Source organism: Mirounga leonina, unplaced genomic scaffold (assembly GCF_011800145.1).
Source record: "Mirounga leonina isolate KUSES-001 unplaced genomic scaffold, KU_Mleo_1.0 Mir_114, whole genome shotgun sequence".
NCBI lineage: Eukaryota > Metazoa > Chordata > Mammalia > Carnivora > Phocidae > Mirounga > Mirounga leonina.
Genome location: NW_023270265.1, coordinates 1,605,549 through 1,623,569, shown reverse-complemented (window position 1 = coordinate 1,623,569; position 18,021 = coordinate 1,605,549). Strand labels below are relative to the sequence as shown.

The window sequence follows — 18,021 nt, the reverse complement described above, 5'->3', positions numbered from 1 at the left end:
AAACAACCTGATGAAAAGGAGCGAGGCAAATCTGAAGGAAGGAAGGTGACGGCGGCGTGGCGAGAACCCTGCGCAGGCGCATCACATGCCAGGCCCGCCTGCCCGCCCCCCTTCTCCGCCTAGGACTCCGCGGCTGGAGGGGATTACGGGCGTGGGCCGCGAGTGCCGACTGGAGGGAGGCGCGGGCTGGCGCCTGCGCAGTCCCCGGGACGCTGGTGTGATCGAGCTCACGTAGCGAGGGCTGCAGTCGCCTCCTCCCTAGCGCTGCCATCGCAGCCTAGAGGTTATAAAAGGGCTAACTGGCTCCCTCTGCTGCCCAGTCGCGCCGCCAGCGGGCTGAGGAAAGGGAGCCGGTGTCCGGCCCGAGAGCTGGCTGCAGGGGACTGAAGAACGCGCCGCCCCTCCCGCCCCACTTCCCAGGTAAGACGCTCCCCCGACTCGGGAGACGGTGGCTCAGGCCCTAGGACCGCTGTGGCCCTTCTGGGACAGCTGTGGTGGTCCGCTCCCTGCCCGCTGTGGTGGGATGGCTTGGGGGCGGAGGGTTCTCCAGTTGACCACAGCAGCCTGAATACCTTCTTTTCTGGAGACTCGGCCTGGCGCCCCGCGCCCCCTGGCTGCCCCAGAGGCTCTTCTGCCCTTCTCCGTGCTCCCCTTCTCCCGCCTCCTGCCTGGTCGGCGCCCCCGACCGTTGGGGCTGTGGCAGCCTCTGTCCCCGCCCTGGGGACCAGGACTTTCTTGAATATTCCTTCCTTCCCGGGGAGGGCTCACCCTGTTGATTTTTCCGAGCCGCTCTCATACCTGGTCCTCCCTACAAAAGCTGGGGGGAACGCGAGGGCGGGGCGTGGGTTTTTGGCCTCCGCCGCGGCAGATGGGTAGCATGTGGCGGAGTGGAGAGCGGATTTTAAAAGCTTAGGGCAGGAGCCGAAGCGCTTGAGGCATTTCTACCCTATCGAAAAATCGTCGGGTCTGGGAAGCGACCTAGTCGGAGAAGTTCGGGCTCGACTCATCTGTTGCGCGCAGCGGTGCTGCTGGAGCCCCTAGACGCTGCCCCGGGCGCCGAGTTTCGGGCTGCTGGTTTGAGGAAGGCGGCTGTCAGATCACCCAGTCGTCGGGGCAGCTACTCTTCCTTCCCTCTTCTTCCACGAATTTTTTTAAAGGCACATGAGCTTCCCCCACCATCCCCCTTCTCTTACTCTCAGCAGAGCGTTCTGCTTTTTAAAACTCCGCATCAGTAAATCGAGTTTCGTGGTTGTGTGAGAACTTTGAGTTGGATTTCACGAATGCCTCCCAGAGGTATGTTTTAAGGGGGAGGAAGAATGGTACCATTTCTCCTATTTCTAGGAGACTGTTTTTTCCTGAATAATCGAATGTATTAAGTAGAGTTTAATTTTTTGACACTTACATGCGTTCCGGAGAGTGAAGACTCTTCGGAATTTTGCGCTGTTTGCTTTAAGAAAGGGGTGAAGCAGCAGCTAGCTCTCCTTTTAGGAATTGATCTGAAAGGCCACAGAGACTTGCCAGTTTGAACTTAACTGTTTCTGGTTTCTCGGAGAGCTGTGGCTCTTGGACTTTCCCTTGGAATGCACTCCGAAGGGATGAAACTGCCACTACGTGAGTGGGGGAGGGGAAAAGACGTGGCAACAGTGTTCTTTCATCAGGTTTTTGCTCCTTTTTAAAAAAAAGTTTCTAGGAAGAAACTTATTTCCCCTTTTAGGTTTAGATGTGTGAATAGCTTTATGAATGAGGCTAGTCTTTTTCTAAGATAATAAGATGAAATAGTAGGAACATTGCAATTGAATTTATAAAACATTTTGAAGGGATTTTTCTGATTGAGTTTCTGTGGAGAAAATGGATACCTTAAACAGGAAATATTCAAGAAGCTGAAAGTGAACAACTTATAATATGTGTTGCCTTCATTTGAAATTTAAATAGACATTACGTGTGTTTTTTCTTTAATTTTGGCTTTTAGCCTGTGAATATAATTTCAGAATCTTAAATAAGAATCTCAGATTTTACCTTTTTCTTTCTGTGGGAAGCACAGGTTTTATCACTTACCTTTAAAAGCAATGTCAGTCTTGATTTTGAAACATTATGCCTTGAATCCTGTCAGTATTTTAGATAGCTGATGGCAAATGCTTCTTATAGATTTAACATAGACTAACTAGGAAAAGGACTATGTTGTCTCTTTTTTTTAGATGGATAATGCTATTTCCTTTGACATCTTAAAATGAGTTTTATTTTGAAGTACTTAAAGCCATGACTTTGGTAAGCGGATAATTACATTGGTCATTTTGTGCCTTGGTAACTAAGGTAGTAACAGAGATAAAAGAAATATATACAATTTTTAATTACTGTAGAAGAATTTAGACAGTGCAAAAGACTTTTGAAAAAAGAAAGCTTTATACCACGTAGGTGGTCCCGGTTTGCAGGTGAACCTTGGCTTTCTGATAAGGGGATTAATTAACCTTTTCTAATGCTGCAGAGTGGGTTGTATACTGACAAGCAATATCTTTCATAAGGCTATTAAGTTCAGACTCCTGCTTTTATTCCAGGGATGCAGCAGGAGTTACTCCAGGGACCCAGTGGTAAAGCTGTGAGCCTTCATTTATGTGGAAGGAATGCCTTATTTTATTTAGCAATTAAATATCAACTGGGATATAATTACTGCTCTTAGACTTGAGATACTTTCCAAGGTCATGAAATCCATTGAGAATCTGATAGAAAGTATGGATCCTGGGTCAGAAAATGGAAGTGCACAGATCTGCATGGAGTATTATGTACCATTTACAGATACTCCCCTCCCCCAACCTTGCACATCTGTAAACTGGTATAAGAATAAAAAATAAAAGATATATGAAGTTAATCTTTAAGTACATCTAGGTATCTTGAGGCAGTATTTCTTGAATATTTCTGAAAATGGAACTGAGTTGCAAGTTTGACTAGATTTGAGTACATAGATGACAGTAATAAACTTTTGCTGAAACGGTTTTACCAAAAGTTAATAGGTTGGTGGGAGAATTGTTGAATTGCTAAATTGTCTAAGCAATCATACGTGATATTGCCTGTCCTCCCCCCTCCCTCCCCCGCTTCCCTTCCCCTCATATGTTGTAATATGTCTTTGGTTCTACTCTGAAAGTAGAAAATGCTTGAATGTAAACAAAAATAAATTGCTTAGGCCCTTGGCATGAAACTGTTACTCTTCATACAGTGAGAACTTGAATCTTATAATTAAATCATAATGGTGTGTTTATATGTACGATATAAGACTCTGTAAGAGACAAGCCAAATAAAGTGTGTATGTATATTTGTGAAACTAGTTAAAGCTTCATTCGTGTTTCTACCCAATGCAATTTATTTGTATAGATTGAAGCTTTGGTTTTCCTCTGGCCAAATATTGTGTCTTAATAAAAACTAGAAGTTCAAAAGACTTCATTAAGATTACTCCAGCAATTTTTGAACTTGATGTAATGAGAAATATTCCTTTTCTTGATGTTGCTTTGGATGATCAGTATGACTATTAGTATATTTGGTTGGACTTTGGCAAAAATACAGGATAGGAGTCATGCTTCTTACATAGTGTCATCTGTGAATGCATACTATCTTGGACTCTTTTCCTCTTCCTGCTTAGTGTTTCATATAAATATGTCCATGTTTTGGTGGTTTACATATTTTTCATTTAAATAGTAATATTGTAATATGTTAATATACTTAGCCTTTCTCTCTTGTTAGGCATTTGAGCTGTTTCTCCATAAGTAGTGCAAAGAGAAGGCTGTAATTTAGCAGTTTCTTATATCCACCTGTATAGCTACAGTAAACTTTAACCAGTTTTCTTTCTGCTTTTCTTTTTTTTTTCGGGCGGGGAGAAACAAATGACAATAAAACCTTTTATCAGTAATTTTTCCTTCCCCCCCCGAATGAATTTTCTAGGAGCATTGGACTGGCCTCTAAAAAGATTTTTTAATCTACCTGATAATAACTAAAGCACTTTATATTTTTTAAAGTGTTGTTTCATATATTATATAATTTGATCCTTAAAGTAATTTTTTTTTTTTTTTTAAGATTTTATTTATTTGAGAGCGAGAATGAGAGACAGCATGAGAGGGAGGAGGGTCAGAGGGAGAAGCAGGCTCCCTGCCAAGCAGGGAGCCCGATGCGGGACTCGATCCAGGGACTCCAGGATCATGACCTGAGCCGAAGGCAGTCGCCTAACCAACTGAGCCACCCAGGCGCCCCAAGTAATTTTGTAAGGTAGTTTTATATCATCCTCATTTTATAAATGAAGAAACTGAGGCTCAGAGAAGTCAAGTAATTTGCCCAAGAATATAGTAACTGTCAGAACTAGGACTTGGACCCAGGTTGTGTTTTCTGATTCACATTTCATAGTACTTCATTCTTGATAATTGATCAGGTTGAGTCTGAGGAAATGGAACAGGGAGAAAAAAAAACAATTTAATAGCATATTACCAACGTTTTATAAATGTTTTCAACAACCAGGGTTGAAATAAAGTAGGGTCCGGGGTTAACTAACTTAATCATTCCACTAAGTTTCATTTTAAAAACATAATGTGTCTCGTAGACTGTGGGAGAATCAAAAGAGTAATAAGAAACGTTCTCTAGGAGAATTGAGACATGGAAGTTACATGCCTTGCAAGCATGTTACTGACAATTTTACTTGATGTTAAATCTGAGTAACTGCTGAATGGAAACCCATATCTAGATTCACATTTTCTGCAACCATGAATTCATCTCTCCTTATTCTAGTAAACGTGACTTTATTTCATATATCTTTTCCTGAACTTGACAACTTTGAGGATCTGGCAATAGGAAAAAGAGGGAATTAAAGGCTAGAGTGAGAAGAGGGAGACTAGGGTTAAGAAAAATGGAATTTGTCCCAAAATTTATATAAATTCCTGGGCAGGGAGCTGCTCAGTGTCCATTAGGGGATATGAGGTGCCCAAATAAAACATTTTTTTTGTACATGAATATCCAACTATTCTAGACTATCCTTGCTCTATTGAGTTGCCTTTATACCTTTGCCAAAACCAAACAGACCATTTTCTGTTTCTAGATTATCTATTTTGTTCCACTGTTCTACATGTTTCATTGAAAATTCTGTTTTTGGAATATTTTGCCATCATCTCATATTCCTTACTTAAGCTTAAAAACTCTACAACGTAAAAATCTAAATTTTATGTTTCACTTGTATCCTTAGGGTGGTGAAGACAGTAAAGTTGTCTTAGCAGACCTTCCTGTGTAAATAAAAAATAGATGAAATTTGGAGCAAAAGGGATTGATGGTGGTATTGTGTCAGGTAGTAGAGCTGGGGAGTTAAACATTTGGATTTTCTCAATTTGTCTCCTCACTTCAGTGCTACTTTGACTTTTTTTTTTTAGCTTGTCTACTTACAGAAATAAAAATGTTCTATTAAATGTTTATTAAAGAAAATGCAGAAGTTGAGTGAAGATAATTGTGATCCCATTTCTCAGTTGTTAACTTTTTTTTTTGAGTTCTTTTAGTTACTGCGTAAAGTTTTAAAGTGTGTGTGTGTATACAAAAGTTTTAAACTTTAGAAATTAGACTTTAAAACTTCTCACGTATATATTTACCACTCTCCAAATTAGAAAACAAACCTAGTTTTAAGAGTTTGAATCTGTAGGGTGCCTGGGTGACTCATTTGGTTAAGTGACTGCCTTTGGCTCAGGTCATGATCCTGGAATCCTGCATCTGGCTTCCTGCTCAGCTGGGAGTCTACTTCTCCCTCTGACCCCCCCCACCCCCGCCCCGTGCATTTTCTCTCTCACTCTCTCTCAAATAAATAAATAAAATCTTAAAAAAAAGAGTTTGAATCTCTAATGCTGCTTTTTATATTACTGCTGGTTTTTTAGTGCCCTAACCAATGTTAATTGACATTTATGTTATTAGATACACAAAGTTTCATTAATATAACAACTAGTTTATACAGCCAAGAGAAGACACTGCAAGGTCTTTCTTAAAATGAGAAATATATAGATTGTTAATATTTGGAAATACTAGCATTTACAAGCAACAAATAAAGCATATATAATTTAATGGTTACTTCTTTTCCCTTTTTCCTTCCACTGCCTCCATCCACTTACTTCTCCTACTCAAATTCTTAAATTATGAGTCTGCATCTGTCTGCTAGTAGACTAGGCTACTTGTTCCTTCTCACTGTCTTTGCCCAGCATCGAGGTTTCCTGGGCTTCCTACCATTCTCCAAGTCTTTTCTTTTTCCTATGTCCCTGGAGATACCCTTGGCACAAATCCATCTAAAGTTCTTGCCCCACATCCAAAAGTAATGTTTCTTAAGTGTCTTCTATGTGCCAAGTATCGTCCTAGGCACTTCCATCTAAATTACTGTTTTTTTTTTTTTTTAATTACTTGCTTGTAGTCAAATTTGACCTAATATTTTGATACCTGTTTTGCTTATTTGGCTTCTTGTTAAGGGGATCACCAAATAAAGGTAGATGTTATTGATTAATCTTACTAATTGGGGGGCTTTTAATATCACTTCTGGTGGGGTGCCTGGGTGGCTCAGTCGTTAAGCATCTGCCTTCAGCTCAGGTCATGATCCCGGGGTTCTGGGATCGAACCCCGCATCGGGCTCCCTGCTCCACGGGAAGCCTGCTTCTCCCTCTCCCACTCCCCCTGCTTGTGTTCCCTTTCTCGCTGTCTCTCTCTCTCTGTCAAAAAATAAATAAAATCTATTAAAAAAATACCACTTCTGGTAAATTTTTTATATTCTGTATCCTGGGCATAAGAACCCTGACCACATTGGGAAATATGTGCATTTCTGACTAAAGTGTTTGAAATAGTTGAGAGGTATATTATACAGTTTAAAATACATAGTTTAAGAGTCAGTGAAGAATAGCACCATATTAATAATAATAAGATTCATTTCTTTCTCAAACCTCCATCAGCCTACATTTATTTGTAAAATGTTTCTGGTTTAGGGGAACTTAACTTTTCTATTTGAAACAAACTTTATTTTTTTTTTTTAAGATTTTTATTTATTTGAGAGAAAGAGCACAAGCAGGGTTAAGGTGTAGAGGAAGAGGGAGAAGCAGACTCCCTGCTGAGCAGGGAGCCCGACATGGGACTTGATCCCAGGACCCTGAGATCATGACCTGAGCCAAAGACAGATGCTTAACCGACTGAGCCACCCAGGCACCCTGAAATAAACTTTAAACATTGAGTTTAAGTTCAATTTTTTTTAACTGATAAAATTTTTTATTTCACTTTTGAATTTTTACACTTTTCCTGATTATTCCATGTAAAGTGGAAACTAGAACTGTTTAAAAGACATACACAAATCTAGTACATCAATAACTGGGGATTTTCTTTTTTGCTATGCTATTTTCACAACCACAGGTGTGCTTACTAGGCAATTTAACCATCACAGAAGTAAAAGTGAGGTAGAATACTGGTGAATTTAAACTTGCTTTAATTTTGAATCCAAATTCCAATTTAAATCTTTTTTAAAAAATGGATTAAAATATTTATTCTAAACTCTGTATCTGACATAGAAGTGGCACTTCCTGGATTTCTAACAATTAAGCCAAAAAAATTACCTTATTATTTATTTTGCCTATAAAAATATTAACTGCAAGATTAGACACACAATTAACTAGGACTCTGCATTAGACAGAAACCCAACTCATACTAACACACAGTGGAATTTATGTAAGTATTGTGGGGATAGGGAGTTGTCTTAACAATTGAGGTCAGGAATGTTATTAGACTTCAAGAATATCAGGAGCATCAGAATGTTTTCTTCTGTCTCTTGTTTATCTTCCTCTCTGTATATTTGCTTCACTTTTTATTCTTTCTAGATAAACTTCATTTACTTTTTGACCAGTGTGTCAAAACTTGGTCCATTACTTCTCCTGAGCTTTATATAATTCAGGCAAATATAATTTAATAGTGCCTGCCCTTTTTTCCTCAATTTTATTTTCAAAATTTCCAGGAAAGAACTTTGGTTACTTGGTGAGGGAAGAAGTAGCATGCTGTATAACATGACTGATGAAACTATGAGGATGAATTAAAAGTAGATTGGGGCAGTAAAAAAGGTAGAAGGGGGCAGTTTCCAGAAGAAAGAGAGTAGGGTGGTAGAGACACCATATAGGCAAAAATAGGTGTGTGTTTTTGAAATGATATTATATTCAGGTTCTTTCTGACAAGGAAAAGTTTGAATTTTGCAAGAATCTCCAAAAGACAGACTTTATAGTACTTCAGTTAAGGCTGATATCTTGATTTAGAGCTTCTTTCCAACCAAATTTCAAAATGCTGTTCAGTTGGAATTATACCAATGACTGGGTTCACTGCTCAAGTACAGAAAGCTCAAGTACACTGTGGGAAAGCTAGCATGGATTTCTGAGTTTTTGATAGAAAAGTTGGTCATAGCCATTAAAGCACTTGTCCGTCAGATTGTATGTATTAGAGATGTAGTTTACTCTCTTTGGGAGCATAAGTATGACTGGAATTCATGGTGTTAAGTTAAAACAAATGGCAATTTGCCAGAGGGATTAGAGGGAAGAACAGAAATATAACTAGTTCTATTAGTAAGTACTCTTAGTTGTCTTAGAAAATCCATCCTACTTTTATATAGGAGACATGCCAAGTCTTGATATACACCACATTGTTATAGCCTGAATTAGAAGCCTGAATTTGTGCTGGTCTTTTGCATTCACTATAAAAACTGTCAAAAAAAAAAAAAAAAAAAAAAAGTCTAACAGTGATGTCAGGAAGACCAACAGTTGAATGTGGGATTTGTATGAGGTTAAATAAATTTAAGCTGGAGCCCTCTAGAAGATGATTTGGAACAGTTGTGGAAGCTATGGAGGGACTGTTAGAAGGAGACCTGTGGAAAATTTTTATTGTCAAAGAAAGTTTAGATTAGAATATCAAGCATTCTTTAGTTGGCCTTATTTTTAATGATTTATCTGGGAAAGACCCAAGTTTTTAAAATGTTGCAGTTTTTTTCTTGGAAGAAAAATGTTAGACTGAAAGGCTAATAGAATTATTTGCCAGATACCCTGTTCCTGGTAATTCATTAAATAACTTGTACATACAATTCAGTGAATCCTGATAACTCAAAGTTGTAAATATTTACAATGTAGTAGAACTGTTTTAAAATCTGTTCCCAGGTTTGATTGACCTGTGAGTGTGTGGGATTGGACTTTCCTGGGAGAAGAACTGTAGGAAAGTTTTGGATAAATATTATATTTTGCTATTTATTTTTATTTGTTTTCCAGAAAGATTTCTTCCATACTCTTTTTTCCTTATAGTTTCTAAAATATGATATTCATGCATATTAAACATGTGTAATGTATATGTATGTTATAAAAATTAGATAATAAGCACTCATGAACCTATCATCTAACCAAGAACCAAAATACTATCAGTAATTTATCTGTAGTGTTTCCATACTAAATTTGATGCTAGTATAAATTTATCTTTGTATCTTTGACTCCCCTTTGGCTTTCTTTTTTTTTCTTTGAGTCCAGTCTTTTTAGGGAGCTGAGATTTACCTTCCTTGCATCCTCTTTAACCCGTTTACATTCTATTTCAGGCTTGAGGATTTAGAACAAGAGACATTTGTATCTTACTATTTAAAAATTTTTTTTTAATTTATTTTTAACTAACCTCTACGAACCCATTGTGGAGCTCAAACTTACAACTTTGAGATCAAGAGTCTCATGTTCTACCGGCTGAGCCAGCCAGGCGCCCCTGTATCTTACTATTTTTGATAAAACTCCAGTGTCTTTTAGGGTGCTTGACTCTTGGGTGCTTATAATGATTTGCTTTGAAAGCTGCTGAGTGAAGTTGGAAATAAATGGAAGTGAGACATCAGAAGTAAGGAAACCATTGTCTTAAAAACCTGTGATTGATAAACAACAAAAACCCTTGCTTATAAACAACTATCTAGTATTTTTTTTTTTAAAGATTTTATTTATTTGACAGAGAGAGACACAGCAAGAGAGGGAACACAAGCAGGGGGAGTGGGAGAGGGAGAAGCAGGCTCCCCGCTGAGCAGGGAGCCTGATGCAGGACTCGATCCCAGGACCCTGGGACCATGACCTGAGCCGAAGGCAGATGCTTAATGACTGAGCCACCCAGGCGCCCCCAACAACTATCTGGTATTAAAAGAGATTGGAGGAGGGGTACCTGAGTGGCTCAGATGGTTGAGGATCTGAGTCTTGATCTCAGCTCAGGTCTTGATCTCACAGATGTGAGTTCGAACCCCATGTTGGGGTCCACGCTGGGCATGGAGCCTACTTTAACCATCTGAGCCACCCAGGTGCCCCTGGGCATGGAGCCTACTTTAAAAAAAAAAAAAAAAAAAGGGCGCCTGGGTGGCTCAGTCGTTAAGCGTCTGCCTTCGGCTCAGGTCATGGTCCCAGGGTCGTGGGATCGAGTCCCGCATCGGGCTCCCTGCTCGGCAGGAAGCCTGCTTCTCGCTCTCCCACTCCCCCGCTTGTGTTCCTGCTCTCGCTATCTCTCTCTCTCTCTGTCAAATAAATAAATAAATAAATCTTAAAAAAAAAAAAAGAAATTAGAGCACCTATTCACTAGAATAATTAGAAATTCAGTTATATTTTTCAACAAATAAATTGAAGTAAAATTTTACTATTTTGTTGCATTTTTATTTTTTTATTCAATTCTGAGCTCACATCAAGTGTAGAAAGCTTCATAGTTGTAAAGGTCAGTAGTAAAACCTTTTCATCATTGCTCAGAACTCATTAGTCTCATACACATACACATCTCCTTCCCCCCATCTCATTATCAAGTCCTCGGTTATACACAGTCACATGATCACCTTTACACACACACACACACACACACACTCCCTCCCTCCCTCCCTCCCTCCCTCCCTCCAGACATATGCCCTTATTGGTCTAAGTTACTTTTGCTTCTCAGAACTAGAGAGATCATGTATCAGGAAGGTCTTTTGATGCTCAGATTTGGCTGTTTTCATCATTGATCAAATTTTACTCTATTAAAGGTAGAAAGCACCTTTTGTGTGATTTTAAGGGACGTTTGTATCTGGTGGTTTTCAAAGTATGATCCCCAGAGAAGCAGCATCACCATCACCTAAGAACTTGTGTAAATTATCTACATGTCTCAGACCTTTAGGTGATTCTGATATAGCTAAAGTTTGAGAACCACTGCTTTATAGGGCTGTCTTCATTTGATTGGCATAGTAGTTTGGAGTAATGCTGTGTGGGTCTGAACTTTATATTGCAAATGATAGAAATCCAACTTGATGTAGTTTAAAATTCCTTAAAAAGGGAATTTAGAGGCTCCCTTTACTGGGTTGGAAGATTATTGGAGTAGCTCACAGATTGGAAGAATAGAATAATTGGAAGAATCAGGACTATGGAGCTTGGAATTGTCTATCTCTGGCTGACTTTGTTCTCTTTTTAGATTGGGCTCCTATGTGTCCTTGACAAGTGGGAAAGATCATCACAGGCAGCTCCAAATTCATATCCTACGAGCTGAGCAACTCCAGAAGGAGCTGCTTTATATCATTTCACAAACCCACCCCTCAAATGTTATGTCAGTGACTGGCTTAGCCCACATCCTATGTCTGTCTGTAAGAGGAAGGATAATAGAAAAGTGTGCTACTCTGACAGTGTAGTTCATGGCTGGATATTTGGGTTGCTTTCTTATAAACTTCCTATCTTTGTAGCAGAGAAAGAAATTTGGAGGCTTATATAGTTAGAATGTAGAACAGGTGTAAATGTGGATAGTATTTGTTAGCTACTTTTTTGTATTAGAGAGTAATTAACCATTTCATTAAAAGCTTACGGTGATATACATAATATGGGAGTTGATGTTTTATTATTATTGTAGGTTTATGATTTTGTATAGAGTTAATTTTTTGTCACTATAAAAGTAAATATACCCTAGGACATCTGGAAAATACAAAGAAATAGAAAAAAATTACCTAATGTTCTACTGTCCAGAAACAACTGCATTTTGGTGAATTTCTGCTGTGTATTTTCATGCATAGTTATATCATATTATGATGTTAATTTTTTTCTTTGTTTTGATCCATATGTATTTATGACTTTCTGTCAGAGTAGTGGAAACTTAATCTAATTCAATACAGATTCCACCAGGGTTGTATGATGTTAATTTATTTTGAGACTTAATTTTTTTTTTTTTAAAGATTTTATTTATTTATTTGACACAGAGTGAGAGAGCATAAGCAGGGAGAGTGGCAGGCAGGCAGAGGGAGAAGCGGGCTCTCTGCTGAGCAAGGAGCCTGATGCGGGACTCGATCCCAGGACGCTGGGATCATGACCTGAGCCGAAGGCAGCCGCTTAACCGACTGAGCCATGCAGGCGCCCCGAGACTTAATTTTTAAAAGCAATTTTAGGTCACAGCAAAATTGAGAGGATGGTGCAGAGATTTCCTATATACCCCCTGCCCCCACACATGGATAGACTCAACATCCCCCACCAGAGTGGTACATTTGTTATAATTGCTTGAATCTACATTGACACATTATAATTACCCCAAGTCCATACATAGTTTACATTACCCATTCACTCTTGGTGTTGTATAATCTGTGGATTTGGACAAATGTATGTCCAAAAATAAATGATGTATTTATCATTATGATATCTTACAGAGTATTTTCACTGCCCTAAAAATCTTGTGCTCCATCTCTTCATCCTCCCACCTCCCAACCACAGATCTTTTTACTGTCTTCGTAGTTCCAGAATGCCTTTCGTTGGAATCATACAGTACATAGCCTTTTCAGATTGGCTTTTTTTTTACTTAGAAATATGCATTTAAGATTCTTCCATGTCTTTTCATGGCTTGATAGCTCATTTCCTTTTAGCATTGAATAATATTCCGTTGTCTGGATGTACCAGTTTGTTTATCCATTTACCTACTGAAGGACATTTTGGTTGCTTCCAAATTTGGGCCATTATGAAGAAACCTAGAAATATCCATGTGCAGGTTTTTGTGTGGACATAAGTTTTCAACTTTTTTGGGTGAATACAAAGGAGAACAGTTGCCAGATTATATGGTAAGAGTGTGTCTGATTTAAGAAACTGCCAAACCATCTTCCAAGATGGCTTTACCATTTTGCCTTCTCACCAGCAATGAATGTGAGTTTCTTAATTTTTAAATTTTGTGTTTTCATTTAAATTCGCAAGTTAAAGGATATACTCATTTTAAGTTCCTTGACATGTTTATAGCACCATCATTAGATATTTTTAATTGTGAATTTGTTAAATTTAATTATTCATTTGAAGGACAAAAAATGGGTCTTTGATAACTGAGTGAACTTTTTAAACTATTTTTAGTTCTTTTGTGACTTTGCATTCTTTTTTTTTTTAAGATTTTATTTATTCATTTGACAGAGAGTGAGCGAGAGAGAGAGCATAAGCAGGGGGAGAGGCAGAGGGAGAGAGAGAGAAGCAGACTCCCCACTGAGCTGGGAGTCCGACGTGGGGCTCGATCCCAGGATCTTGGGATCATGACCTGAGCTGAAGGCAGATGCTTAACTGACTAAGCCACCCAGGCACCCCGACTTTCTGCATTCTTAATCGACTTTACTATTAATATCTTAGTGTTTTTCTTATTGATTTGTATGAGCTCCTTAAATGAGCTCCATTTTCTTTAGTTTCCTAATTTGTAGTTTTTAGGGTTTTTTTGTTTTGTTTCATTTTGTTTTGTTTTGTTTTGTTTTGTTTTGATAGAGCAGGGCGAGGGAGAGAGAATCTCAAGCAGGCTCCATGCTCAGCACAGAGCCTGACATCGGGCTCAATCTCAGGACCCAGAGATCATGATCTGAGCCAAAATCAAGAGTCAGACACTTAACCAACTGAGCCACCCGGGCGTCCTGTTTATGGGGTCTTTAAAAAACACATATAAGCCTAGATTATTTTGTGTATTTAAATTCCATCTGGCTTTTGATAGGTTGTTTTATCTTTTTTAAAGTTGAGAGAGTCTTTTCTCCTTTTAGAGATCTAGTAACTTTTCTGTTACTTTTTGTTGGTTATAGCTCTTTAGTCGATCTAGAATTTATTTTGAAGCATGATGTAAGGTAAAGGTATATTTGTTCTTCATGTGATTAATGCCTTGATGTTCTATGTAAGTCTATCATTGTTAAAATGCAGTTTTCAAACTTTAGTGATTTCTGTAGGCTAGTGGTTCTTGATTCATTGAGGGATTTAAGGACATTGAAAGATGACAAAAAAAACTTGAGTTACAAAATAATATTTTAGCTATGAAAAAATAACCTCTTGCCTGACAAATCTAAACTTTCTTATCAGAGTTTAACATTTAGACAGCATTTCTGATTAGCCTTTTGTTAGTATGGCAAAAGCATTTGTATTTTCTGGAAATAACATTTAATCATGAAGAAAATTATGGCAGAAATCTGTATAAACAGTGAGAAGATTCTAGACTTTTCAGACAGCCCAGGATTTTGAAAAAGCCTTGTGCTTTGGCTGGAGCCCAGGAGAGGAAGTGTCTGCATCTGCTGCATTCTAGAAGCCTTCCCAAAGAGTTACTGTAAAGCAGCCAAGAGAGCAGTGTATTTCACTACTGTGTGGTTCTGGAAGTATCTGGAAGCTTGTGGCAGACTTGAGGGAGAAGAATGTCAGTTTCTGTGGTGATCTGTTTTTTATTGAGATTCAAGAAGGGGAAAGGGTTTTTGTTTTTGTTTTGTTTTTGTTTTTTGTTTGTTTTGGCGGAGTAGGGAGCTTTCCAATGTGGACTTGAACCTGTTGGTTTAAGTGAAGTCACTTGGAAAGAGTCAGAAATGCCTGCTCAAAGAAGGATAGGGAGACAAGAAGATGAACTAATGGGAGCCTGTTACTGGGCAAAAAGTACTGTAATAGTAACTTACTCTTCTGTAAGGTAATAAGGAGGACTTAAAAATCGATGTATGTGATGGTGAAGGAGCAAGAAAAGAGTGTTATCAGGACATTTGGGAAAGAAGAGTAAAATCTTTCTGATGGTTAGATAATATTTGCACCTGCCGTGAAGAATTTGTTCTAGAAAAGTCAGTGCTACCAGGGACAAAGGAAAAACCTCAACACTAGGTCATTTGAGAGAAATTACTAGCCTAAATCAACAGGGCTGTTTATTCTTTTTGGATTCTGTACTTTTTAAAAATAACAGCTTTATTGAGATATAATTCATGTACCATACAGTTCACCCATTTAATGGTCATGATTCAGTGGTTTTCAGTACTGTTACTGTGTTCTTCAACCATCAGTCACCACAGTCAATTTTAGAACGTTTTCATCACCCCAAAAATCTGTAACTTTTTTTTTTTTTGAGTAGGTTCCATGCCCAGCGTGGAACCCAACCAACTGAGCCACCCAGATTCCCTGAAATGTACAACTTTTATAATTGAACTTATTTTATTTTTATTTTTTTATTTTTTTAAAGATTTTATTTATTTATTTGACAGAGACACAGCGAGAGAGGGAACACAAGCAGGGGGAGTGGGAGAGGGAGAAGCAGGCTTCCTGCTGAGCAGGGAGCCCGACGCGGGGCTCGATCCCAGGACCCTAGGATCATGACCTGAGCCGAAGGCAGACCCTTAACGACTGAGCCACCCAGGCGCCCCTGTAATTGAACTTATTTTAAAATTGAAAGCCATGTAGGGAAAACATGGAACAAGTTAGGAATTTAAAGGATAAATCGGTGGCTCTGAAAACTATTTTTTCCCTTTAAAACATATTCTAACATTTCAGAATGAATTTTGGTAATGTTAAAGTTAAGTTACTTTATTTTTTATATATATATATTTTAAGATTTTATTTATTATTTATTTGACAGAGACACAGTGAGAGAAGGAACATAAGCAGGGGGAGTGGGAGAGGGAGAAGCAGGCTTCCTGCCGAGCAGGGAGCCCGATGCGGGGCTTGATCCCAGGACCCTGGGATCATGACCTGAGCCAAAGGCAGACGCTTAACCGACTGAGCCACCCAGGCACCCCTAAATTAAGTTACTTTAATGAAGTAGTATATTTTTATGGGAAATTCATAGTTTAGATGTAGATAACAGAAAACTTATTTTTCAGGCTATATGGAAGAGTTACTATCTAATCACTCTAATTATAGTAGTAACTAAGGAGAAAACAAACTTGGGTTGAATTTTTAAGTATAAATTATCAGGTGATAACAAACCTTTATATTTTTCTTTAACATGAAATATAAAGTTAGTATTTATATGAAAAATAAGATAGTAGGTCTTAATTAAATTATTAAATGAATTTATAAGAATTAACAACAGTCTGTGGGCAATCTTCGTGTCTGACTTACGTTTTGGTTATAGGAAAAATCAGTTAGGAACTTTTCCTACCCTACTTTTTGTTGTTGTTATAATGGCCATATTTCTCTTGTAGGTGTGTGAACCTGAAAAATTAAGTCTTCCAAGATGATCTGGTGTATTTTAATTGTAGGGATTCTGCTTCCCCAGTCTTTGGCCCATCCAGGCTTTTTTACTTCAATTGGTAAGTCTTACTATTTTTTGGTTTGTATTGATCTTGCATTTAAAATTTTCCATTTTTTTAGTGTTTGGTTTTTTTTTTAAGATTTTATTTATTTATTTGAAAGAGAGAGAGATACAGTGAGAGAAAGAACACAAGCAGGGGAGTGGGAGAGGGAGAAGTAGGCTTCCCGTCGAGCAGGGAGCCCGATGCGGGGCTCGATCCCAGTACCCTGGGACCATGACCTGAGCCGAAGGCAGACGCTTAACGACTGAGCCACCCAGGCGCCCCTAGAGTTTTTTTTTTTTTTTTTAAGATTTTATTTATTTGACAGCGAGAGAATTGAATAAGTGAGGGGAGTGGCAAGGGAGAGGGAGATGAGCAAAGGAGAGGGAGAAGTAGGCTCCCTCTTCAGCAGGGAGCCCGATGCGGCTTGATCCCAGGACCCTGGGATCATGACCTGAGCTGAAAGCAGACGCTTAACAGACTGAGCCACCTAGGCACCCCATTTTTTAGTGTTTTTAAATCAGTAAAAACAAATACAGTATATTCCCAGAGACTGAAGCATTGATTTGGTTCCTTCCCCTCTACAAGTCTCTCTCTTTAAAATTTAATTAAAAAATTCTTTTCTGATTACAAAAGCAGCACATTTTCAGGTTAGAACTTAAGAAAATTTAGAAAAGCATACCAAGAAAATTCTTTGTTAATGAGTCTACTCAGCAAATAATTTAAGTCTTTTTTTAATGCACAGATATAAATAATACATTGCACATTATTTCATAACCTGCTTTTTCCATTTAAGAATCTACTATGAACACAAGTTATTTTTTTCTACAGCATAATTAAAAAAATCTTTGAAAGTATTACTAAAATAGCATATGGTTAAAGAAGAAACAAACAAAAATACATAGAATGTAAGACTTCCACATGTCCTCTTTCCCCCAGAAATACTTTTCATGTTTGATGTGTATCCTTTTATATTTTCCTATATGCACACTTCATCTGCCTTAAGTGAGATGTTTTCCTTCATGCTGTTAACCAGTTTTACCCTTGTGTGATAGTAGTGCTAACTAAAACACAAGTATTATATTTATGACATACAATTTTAGGATATAAAATGATGAGTCTTCTTATCCCATTATAAATAACTAAACATGGATGATTTGAATATCATTTGTGAAATATATCTTTTGTTAGTGTGGTTTTAGTTTATTGAATACAAAATTAATTCTAGTTAGTCTCAAGAACAAAAAAAGATGAGAGCAGAGGTAGGGAAGAAGAAAAAGTAGTGTTGTTTTGTAATTTAAAAATAAATTTTTAGATCAGTTTGCCCGTATGGTCCAATTTGCAAAATGAAGTAGCTTGAAAATTAGAACTGGAACACAGTTGTCTTTGTTTATCTAGTTAAAAAAGAAAAAAGAAAGATGTTTTCTCCAGCATATCTGTGTCTAATACCAGTTAAATCTTCTCAAAGAATGAAGCATTCTTGGTCATTTTTAAATTATTCTAAAGTACTTGTGTTGACCAATGTAGAT

At 38.1% G+C, this 18,021-nt stretch overlaps 1 protein-coding gene and 2 non-coding genes across 7 annotated transcripts in view; 1 reads left to right on the top strand and 2 right to left on the bottom strand.

Annotated features, from left to right (window-relative positions):
* Nucleotides 1-220: 220 nt before the first annotated feature.
* Nucleotides 221-18,021, top strand: part of P4HA1 (prolyl 4-hydroxylase subunit alpha 1) — an 81,700-nt gene continuing 63,899 nt past the window's right edge. For 2 of the 5 annotated variants that reach the window (XM_035021449.1, XM_035021444.1), the window contains exons 1-2: nucleotides 221-420; nucleotides 16,403-16,510. In XM_035021449.1, coding sequence (XP_034877340.1) covers nucleotides 16,435-16,510 — 76 coding nt within the window. In that variant the 5' untranslated portion in view covers nucleotides 221-420; nucleotides 16,403-16,434. The other 3 variants (XM_035021453.1, XM_035021460.1, XM_035021466.1) reach the window with 3 other exon arrangements.
* On the bottom strand, nucleotides 10,683-10,752 carry LOC117998717. Its single transcript, XR_004676048.1, has one exon. It is a non-coding gene; the product is annotated as a small nucleolar RNA U2-30 (small nucleolar RNA).
* LOC117998735 lies at nucleotides 10,933-11,004 on the bottom strand. The gene has a single exon (XR_004676053.1). It is a non-coding gene; the product is annotated as a small nucleolar RNA U2-19 (small nucleolar RNA).